At 48.2% G+C, this 9974-nt stretch overlaps 1 protein-coding gene across 1 annotated transcript in view; it reads left to right on the forward strand.

Annotated features, from left to right (window-relative positions):
- The window catches only part of LOC130389074 (plexin-B2-like), a 93893-nt gene extending 84238 nt beyond the window's left edge, over positions 1–9655 (forward strand). Inside the window, exons 3-9 of the mRNA XM_056598738.1 lie at positions 1951–3101; positions 3471–3650; positions 4096–4221; positions 5201–5301; positions 7014–7140; positions 8143–8305; positions 9552–9655. Of these exons, the coding sequence (XP_056454713.1) occupies positions 1953–3101; positions 3471–3650; positions 4096–4221; positions 5201–5301; positions 7014–7140; positions 8143–8305; positions 9552–9655 (1950 nt within the window). The 5' untranslated portion in view covers positions 1951–1952. The remainder of the gene's footprint in view (positions 1–1950; positions 3102–3470; positions 3651–4095; positions 4222–5200; positions 5302–7013; positions 7141–8142; positions 8306–9551) is intronic.
- The last annotated feature ends 319 nt before the right edge of the window (positions 9656–9974 follow it).

A 9974-nucleotide genomic window follows, 5' to 3' on the forward strand; every position in this document is an offset into this window, starting at 1 on the left:
TCCTGTCATTCACCCACCCACGCACACATGGAGCAATCAAGCCATGATGGTGTGAATCACCATTCCAGCTAACCAGCAGCAGCCGCCATCTTCCGGACCTGCTAGGGTCAAGTGCATAGCTCATGGAAACCTCTGGGCACTTAACCGCCTCCCGGTTACAGTTGCCAGGCGACCTGCTCTACCCTTTGAACCGTTGGCACCCTTGTTTAAAAACCTGTCATTTCTCACGTTTGACTAATGCACTAAGAAGCGTGGGTTCAGTTAGTAGTGGATTAAAGTGACTGCCGTTCATATGGCACTGGGTTCCCGATTGCCAAAGCTTACCTGGAGGCTATCCTAAAGCAAGATGCCTTGCACTAGGATGGCTTACACTGGCTTCCTTTTATGTATCTGAATTCACTGTCAGTTGCTTTGGCCAAAAGCATTTGATTGAATGAAATGGGGAATGGTGTTACGTGTGCATTCCTGACGTCCTCCGGTTCCTAGTAAAGTTCACACTCGTAGGCGGCTCCAATGAAGCAGATACACGGAAGACGTCCGCTTTCTGGTGTTGCGTCTGAACCTGTAAAAGACAAGTGCGTCATGTAGAAAAATGCCATTGGCAAAGGCAGGCCTGCCTTAACCTGCCATTGGGCCCTAGGGCTGAGGGGGGGGGGGGGGCTATCATGTGCCAGTATAGATTTTTTTCTTTTTTTTTACTGCAGCTCATGATGGGCCCCCCGATCGGCGGAGGCCCTGGGGCTTCAGCCCAGGCAAGCCCGTGCATTAAGGCGGCCTTGGGCAAAGGGTTCAACATGATAATGACGTTTTAAAGGTTTAAAGTTGTTGGGCGTTGTTTGTTCAATTTGTTGGCGGTGTCAGTGTTTGCCCTTTTCTTTCCCCCATTAAACGCCATTAGATGAAACGATAAAAAAGAAAATGACCACAAACACTCCCATGTCGGGACAAGCACCGCCAGGGATTTATTTAACTGTGTCATTTCAGTTTTAATGGCGTCATGCAAGGGTATGAATTAAAAAGGGCAGGATGCACTTCGCCCAGTGAAATGGGTTTTCATAGAAAGGAAGAATGGGGGCAGCAGAAAAAGCCAACCAAAAGTCTGGGGGTTGTTTGTGTGTGTCTGTGTGAGAGAGATAGGGACGCTACTACAATAAGGTAGTGTCTGTTAAAATTCACCACGTCTGACCTGTTTGACCTTTTCACCGTGATGACTATTTTGCCATTTAGCAGACACTTTAATCCAAAGTGACTAAGCTTAAAACTACACCGAATTCTGAGGACAGTGAGCGTAAACACAAACACACAAACAGGCTGAAGGTGACAATTTGAGGCAATGATATGATAACTAATGGCTCTTCATGCCTTGGAGTAACATGTTTATTTTTTACATTTTGGGTAGTGCCAAGAAGAAAATGAGCCTGGCAGCTGTCCAGGCCGCACATGAGCTTTTGCGTCTTGCGATTTTGCGATTTTGTACTTGGCATAAATCTTTCTCCTCCACTTAATCTTTTCTTCCCAATGTCTAGGTGGTTCAAGCGAAGCGCAAACGACAGTTGCACCCTTAAATAAAAGTCAAACGATCAAAAGTACATTTCAACAGGTGTGCTATCGAAGGGACGATAGCACACCTATTAAAATGTTTTTTTGATCCTTATGTTCTACTTTCATCAAGGCAACAAATTCCCCCAAAAAACAGACATAAGCCCAGTAGAAAATACTGAGAACTACTGCAAGAGCTTGTTTCTCTGTATATAAATGCGACTCCAGAGTAATCCCCTGAGTGATAGTTCTGTGTTTATGCATCAAAATCCTATTCCCTGATAATGACCTCCGCTGTAAAAATCCCTGTTGTTCAAAAAATACATTCCAAAGATACGTGTGAATGACTATAAACATCCCTCCCAGAGTACACTTTTTATAAAATGGCTATTTTCTTTCTCCCCGTTATAGAGATGGCAAGCCGGCTTTCCCTCCTCCTCCCCTTCCTCCTTCCCATCTGCCTGTCGTTGTCGCGGGGCGAGGAGGAGCTCCAGAAGATCCCACAGCTGTCCTTCACAACCGAGACGCCCATCAACAACGTGGTGCAGGACCCGGGCAGCGGGCGCATCTACCTCGGCGCCGTCAACGCCATCTTCCAGCTGGGGCCCGCCCTCAACCAGGAGGCGAGGGCCGAGACGGGCCCCAAGCTGGACTCCCGGACCTGCACCCCTCCGCCTTCCGCCTGCCAGGACACCAAACTCATGCCCAACCTCAACAAGCTGCTGCTGGTCCACCCGGCCAACGGCTCGCTCATCGTCTGCGGCAGCCGCTACAAGGGCATCTGCTCGCTTCTCAACCTGACCAACGTGGAGCAGCAGCTGTACTACAGCGACAACAAGGGCGAGAGGACCTACGTGGCCAGCATCGAGGACAACGTCAACGTGGTGGGCGTCATGTCCACGTACCACCTGAAGGACACCCAGGACGAGTTCAGCGTCTTCGTGGTGGGCAAGGGCTACGGGCGGATGGACAGCACCAAGCTCATCAGCACGCGCATCCTGGAGGACCGGCGCGAGTGGGTGGTGTTCGAGAGCATCGTGGAGGCCTCGGCCGTGCAGACGGCGCCCTTCGCGCCCAAGCACCAGCACGACTTCCGCCACGCCTTCAAGGACGACGGCTTCGTCTACTTCCTGTTCTCCAGGACCCGGGACGGGACGGACAACAAGAACCTGACGTATGTGTCGCGCATCTGCGAGTCGGACAACAACTACTACTCCCACACGGAGCTGATGCTGAGCTGCGGCCCGGGGAACCTCTACAACAAGGTTCAGGCCGCGTACGTGGCCATTCCCGGCAAGGAGCTGGCCCAGAGCTTGACCGAGTCGGGCCAGAGCAGTAAGGTCAACCACATGGAGAAGGTGCTGTTCATGGTGGCCAGTTCGCCGGAGGAGGACGGCGACTCCAACTCGGCCCTCTGCATGTACCCGCTCAAAGCCATAAACGAGCGTCTGAAGGATATCATCAACGCCTGCTACTTCGACATGGGGTCCATCGGCGGGAAGCCAGCGGTGGACATCCCCTACTTCTCCAAGAGAGATGAGTTCTGTAAAACCCCGATTACCGTAAGTGCTCCATTGTGTCGTTCGCAACCGTTTTACAAAAGTATGGAGTGTTATAAAAGTAAAAAAGTAATAGTTAAAATAGCTTTTTGAGAATCCCTTTTATGCAGGTTCCAAGAGTTTGTTCAAGGGTGATGTTGCTTGTGTCAATATTACTCTTTTATGTCTCTTTCATACACCAGTGACGTTTCAGCTTTGCAGCAGTCAGCTAATGGTAGCTCAAATGACTAGGCTACTTAGCTACTTATACCTTGGCACTGGGGACGGATTAGCATAAGTACAGTGCCGTGTAATGGGTTCAGTACAAAGTTAAGTAACCATGTACTTGGAAGTACTGTGGAAAGAAACGGTTGTTTTTTTCTCTCCTTTTAGCCGGACACGTTGGTAACCTGTGGCGCAGACTTCTTGCCTTCTCCTCTGGCCAGTAAGCCTGAGTTTGGTCTGAAGGGTCAGCACGTCGAGGTCAGGGGCTTGCTGACCGCCGTGGCCATCGCCGTGGAAAACGACCACACCATCGCCTTCTTGGGAAACGACCAGGGAGAGGTCTCCAAGGTACGACCCCACTCTGCCCACTTATCTGCCCTTTTGCTATTCACCGTTTAGGCTTTTAGAAGCCAGCAAATATAAATAAAAGAGCAGGTAGGGGTTAGGAGAGAACCTTTTCGATGAGAGTCAAACAGAGCGTATTGAAAGAGAGACTTCTACATCTGGACTTTAGTGCAGTAGCGGCGGAGTGTGACAGTGTATATCGTGATTGAATAAACATTCGCACGCAACTTACAAAAGAACACCTTGCTTGGTCACATATTCTGAGAGTTTCCTTAAGTAGTCAAACACCTAACCGACTTGGCCATTCTGTGATATTGGCAACAGTAATGGGCCCTGTGTAACTCTTCCCTCCTCCGTCGCTACCTTGTGCATGAGTGCATGGGTGCATTTAGGATGTGTTCCACGGACGACGTTGTGACTTGATTGTATGTTTTACCAAACCCTCCAGGCCCACCTGAAAGGCACGTCTGAAGTCTTTGGCAAGATCCCAGGACTAACTGCGGGGGAACGGGTGAACAAGAACCTCTTCTTCGACCACGGAGAGGACTACCTTTACATCACCACTGAGAAAAAGGTGCGTCTGCTTTGTGTGGCGTCGCAGTCTGCACTAAATTGCTTGCAAACCATATGAAAACCTGAGGGATGGTTAAAGATTGTCTCTTTTGTCTTGGTCATGTATTAAGTACTCTTTCTCAAGTGCCCAATAGAGTAATTTGATTTATAAACAGGCAATAGACCTATGTCATTACCCATTTTCTTCAATGGGTAATGACACTTTTTGCTTCAGTAAGCATAATATTGCATCTTTAGACACGTGAAGCATGAAATAAATAACACTTTTCTTTCAATATCAATCTATAAGCCCCCTCTTTCCCGCTCCCCTATGAGGGATGTGAGCATCCCGCCATTCGTGGTATTAAACACGGGAATACGATGACCTTTGCGTGGTTCAAATATTTACTTTAATTGGCATTAGTAATTGGCATTTAACAGAAGATGCGAGGCACCGACACAGATGCTGCCGTTAATGGGAGAGCCTAATGAAGAGGGTCTGCTGGAACCTTGTAGGTCAGGAGCAAAAGGAGAGGCTCGCTCCACCGATATGATGTATGTGTTTTGACTGAGAGGAAGGATGCTACAGACGCACACATCTGCTGCTGACGACGACACCATTTTAGAAATTACGTTTGTTAAATAGAGAATCTGATGTCAATGTTTGCCTCAACGCTACTTGTTCCAGGATTGGAAAATAAAAGTTTGAGTCTGACATTCTAGACAAACATAGAGTACAAAGAAGATGCAACGGGAAATTCAAAGATGTATCACAGGGATAGGTGTGTCCATATAACTGCAGGCGAAGCGAACAATGCAGTATGTCCATCCACTTACGTTAAACAGGGAGGAGAGTGGCCTCAACAATGTCAACTGGCGAGCTCACAAACAGAGCAGTTATTACCAGAATCAGACCTCCATCATTTCGTCTCCGCAGTCTGTCGGTCGTCGTGTGGAGACGCGCGTGTGCTAAGCATTTGATTTGTGTGGGGTTACTTCAGATCACCAGGGTGCCGGTGCAGACGTGCAACCTGAAGACGGACTGCAAGTCCTGTATCGACCTGAAGGACCCCTACTGTGGCTGGTGTGTCCTGGAGGGAAGGTAGGGGGTCTGCTGCATGACACACCCACCCACGCAAGCACACACTCATGGACACGTGGACAGATGCACGCACATACGCAAACACACACAAATTCTCACACACACACACACACACAAATACACACGCACACACAAACACAAATACACCAGTCATACATATTGTACGCTCACATAAAAACACACACTGAGAGGGGAGATGCGTAAACGCTGGGAGGGCAACCGGGAAGGTTAGCAATGAAGCAGTGCCTGAGCACCACCCTGCTGTACACGTATAGATCACATTGAGGCCATTTGTGCCTGTGTACATGTGCGTGTGTGTGTGTCCGTGTGTGTGTGTGTGTGTGTGTGTGTGTGTGTGTGTGTGTGTGTGTGTGTGTGTGTGTGTGTGTGTGTGTGTGTGTGTGTGTGTGTGTGTGTACAGCCTGGGGGAATTTAAGTAGTTTCTGGGGATGATGGCGGTGAAGGTGGTTTGCGGTGTAATTTACTCCGACCACCGCATATTTATCAGACGCTTCCAACCCTGGGGTGTCTTATTGTGTTTTACGGTGATCCGCCCTGAGGGATGAGCCGGAAAGAACTAGTATTATCGTGTTGTCGCTTTCCTTACACTAAATAAAAATCATAATCATCACAATGCCGCACGAAAAAAGGTCGCTGAAGTTACGACGTCTCCCGCGTTCAATGTTTGCCGTGTTTTGTAGATCATTCTTACTTCTGTTGGGTTCCACCGGTATTCAAATATTCCTCTTTGTCATTTCACGCCGTGAGTTCCTGTTTATTTATGCAGGTCTGTTGTGGGCTTGGCAGGATTTTAGCAGTATAAAAGAAGAAACATTTACAGTATAATTTAACAGCACACATACATCTCTCCCGAGGTCCCGTTACTGCGGGACTCGCACATTCATCCTCGGAAACACAGGGCTTTGGAAGGGAATCGCGGGGAATCAAATTACCCACCAGGGGTAGAATAGCTTGGCGAGATCACCACGGCGATATAATATGAATATTATAATGAAACATAAAATATAATTTGTCCATGTGAATGGTGTACAAGTAGTAAAGTACCAGTAGTAGTCAGAGTACATTCACGTTAGCGGAAGGTCCCTTGGCTTCCACGCAAGCAATGTGGAATGACAAAGCGCTCTCTTAAAGACTTAAGAGCCTGATTGAGATTCACACGCCGACCCCGTGTTCAGCCTTTCAGGTGACACTTGAGGCACAATGAATTGAGATGAGCGCCGGCCGAAATCCCATCGATTTCTGCTCCCACCAAGACGCCTGACATGAGGCACAAATTGATGTTGTAGGGATCAAACTTATGTCTTATATATATATATATTATATATATATATTTATTTATTTTCCGTGCCCTATTTCATCCACTCTTCCCCTCTTTGTTACCTAGAACCAGAAACAAATATACGGTTTAAATACACAACAACAAGAACGAATAGAACGGGAATCGAACCCACAACCCTGGCGTTGTCAACGGCACTCTCTTCCAGTCGACCTCGACAGGATCATTGCAGATTTGTGTTTATTTGGTGGTGTGTCGTGACGTCTTGTGTGTGTGGTGAGTGCATGTGTGCGCGCATATGAATGCGTGTGTGTGTGTGTGTGTGCACACCCTTTGCGGTGACCCTGTGGCGGGCTGACGTTGGAGGAACGGCGGCTGAACGGCGGTCTCTGCTCTTCTGTCCTCTTGTGTGAAGGTGCACGCGGCGTTCCGAGTGCCGCAGGGCGGAGGAGAAGAACGGCTGGCTCTGGAGCCCCGGGCGGGAGTGTGTGAAGATCCTCTCCTTCTCCCCCCCCAACCTCTCCTGTCACAAGACTCAGCAGGTAGCCTCTCTCCCCCTCTCTCCCCCCCCACCCCTCCCATCTCCCCCTCTTCATCCCACTAGTCTCATTACACAACCCTTCCTTTCGGTTTTCGTCTCTCTCCATCCATCACTCTCCTCTTTGTCTTTTCATCGGCACACCGGCGCGCCGCTGTTCGCAGCCCCGTCACGCACACGCGCGCACACATTTGGACGCGCACAAGCGCACACATTAGGATACACGCAGACGTAAACACGTATAGACGTACACACACACACACACCTACAGACACACATTCGGACAAAATTACATTCAGACATACACACACATGCACACACACACACACACACACACACACACTCAAACGCACACACACATTCGACAAAAACAAATTAAAAGACACACACACACACACACACACACACACACACACATATACACACAAATTAGGACACACAAACACACTCACACACACACACAGCAAGGATAATAAAGCGCCTTCCATTGTGCAGCAGCACTCCGGGGCTCTCTGTCTTTGGCTCCATATCGATCCGACCAGATGACTCCAAACTGGCTTCTAACCGACCATTATCAGCCACTTGGCCGCGCTTACCACTCAGCCATTACACATTCCTCGGGCCCTCCTCCCTTTACTCCGCCTCCTCCTCCACCTCCTCCACCTCCTCCCCAACCTTAATTCTATCAGTCCTGTGAAGTCTGAACTCTGGAATAAGGCTGGATCATACTCTGACTGTAGTCATATTAGTTCAAGCATTATCTCAGTCTATTATGATAAATAGGATATATTTACAAGCTCTCTATGAAAGCAAGGGGGAAATAGCAGTTGAGATTAAAATGACGGAGCCAAAAAAAATAAATAAAAAGATAAAATTGAATTCTAATGATGTGGCCCATATGTGTGACCAGGTAGCAAGGTCAGAGTTTCAATTGAAGATGCTTTAATATTAATCATATCATTCGATTGCGATGTATTTGCTAATCTCCCTGTGTGTGTGTGTGTAGGTGGAGATCAACATCCCGTCCCTCCCCACCATCTCCGCGGCGGACCGCCTGCTCTGCGTCTTCCAGGAGGACTTCCGGAGCAAGGGCTCAATGTCAGGGACGGGCCAGGTCATCTGTAAACTCCCAAACCCCGCGCACATACCGGCCACGCCCGAAGGCCAAGGTGAGCTCCTGCTCACCACAACCCTATTAGGCTTCTTCACCAGGCGGCCATCTTGGTTCTAAACACTAGAAGGGTGAGGGAACTGAACTGTGGTGTTCAGTTCCCTCAACCTGCTTGCGTTAGGGACCAAGATGGCAGCTCTGTGAATAAGGCCCTCGCACGCTCTCTCTCTCTCTCTCTCTCTCTCTCTCTCTCTCTCTCTCTCTCTCTCACCCTGTTGGCGATAAGAACCATGATTGGCAGCTCTGTGATAAAGACCCATTGTGTTCCGTTACATAATAGTGGAACTCAAATGACGCTTTAAATTCTTAGAAATTTTAGTAGACCTGTGTTTGGATAATTTTTTATGAGATTGTTGCCGTCAATATTTGTAATGACTATACTTTAATTTATATTGGGTTCGTCACCTTCGCCACGTGCAACTTTGTCCTTGTGCTGAAAGTCTGCGGCAGTTGTTGTTGCAATATTGATTTCAGAAGTGAAACTCATCCGATGGCCATTAACGTTTAAGTGTTCCCTGCCAGGTGCTTGATCAAAATTGAGTCTGGCAATCTTGATTTACAGCTGTCTGAATGTGTGAGCTCGCGAGACAACTTGTTAAGACAGAATCCACATGGAGCCTCTCAAGAAAGTAGTTCACTGACTGTATATCTATATAGCTTCAGCAGTATGACAATGAGTAGATATTTCATCATTTTGGGCAAATGATTGCAAAGCAATGATACATTTTGAAGACCGGTCAAGGACAATTTCCTAACACCTCATTAAAAAGATATGTAATTGTATTGCTAATTGCAATAGTATTACCCAAGGATCCATATACTCGAGGAGACGATCTGACTGTAGTTTTTAGAGTTGTTTGTAGGAGGTTGAAGTCACCCCATGTGATCCGGTCGCTCAGGTGGGGGAGCCACTCAAGCTATTAAAACTGTTTGGTTTGACCTCCATGTAATCATCTTTCTCTAAATCTTTCCCTCTGTCTCTGTCTCTGTTCCTCTCTCTCTCTCTCTCTCTCTCTATCTCTTTGCCTCTGTCTCTCTCTCTTTCTCTTTCTCTCTCTCTCTCTCTCTCTCTCTCTCTCTCTCTCTCTCTCTCTCTCTCTCTCTCTCTCTCTCTCTCTCTGTCTCTCTCTCCCTCTCTCTCCCTCTCTCTCTCTCTCTCTCTCTCTCTCTCTCTCTCTCTCTCTCTCTCTCTCTCCCTCTCTCTCTGTCTCTGTCTCTCTCTCTCTCCCCCTCTCTGCCATCAGATTTCGTAGCTGTGCCGGTCAAGATCTTCGTCAACGAGACGGTGGAGCTGGCCACCAGAGAGTCTCAAATTCTACAACTGCTCGGCCACCGTGAGGAAAGCTGAAAAACGCCGTGAGTTGGCGCTCTCTCTCTCCCCCGCTCGTCCTCCCCTCATCCGTGGGACCTGAGCCGACACAAACCCAATCAAAGCTTCAGCGGACAGCCTTCATTCAAATGAATTGTGCGGGGAAGGTGTCTGTGTATAAATTGTGATGCGTGACTGACGACAGGAAGGAATGCACCTCTTGCAGTGTTCTCTGCCTCCTTTTCATTTACCATGCTGGGAAATTGCCTGAGTTTCCTTTTCATTAATCAAAAGATGAAAGTCGATCTGTGCTGGCTTCCTGGGCGCGTATTTATTATTTTTTCAATCCGGAGGAATG

This window comes from Gadus chalcogrammus, chromosome 9 (assembly GCF_026213295.1).
Source record: "Gadus chalcogrammus isolate NIFS_2021 chromosome 9, NIFS_Gcha_1.0, whole genome shotgun sequence".
In the NCBI taxonomy this organism is placed as follows: domain Eukaryota; kingdom Metazoa; phylum Chordata; class Actinopteri; order Gadiformes; family Gadidae; genus Gadus; species Gadus chalcogrammus.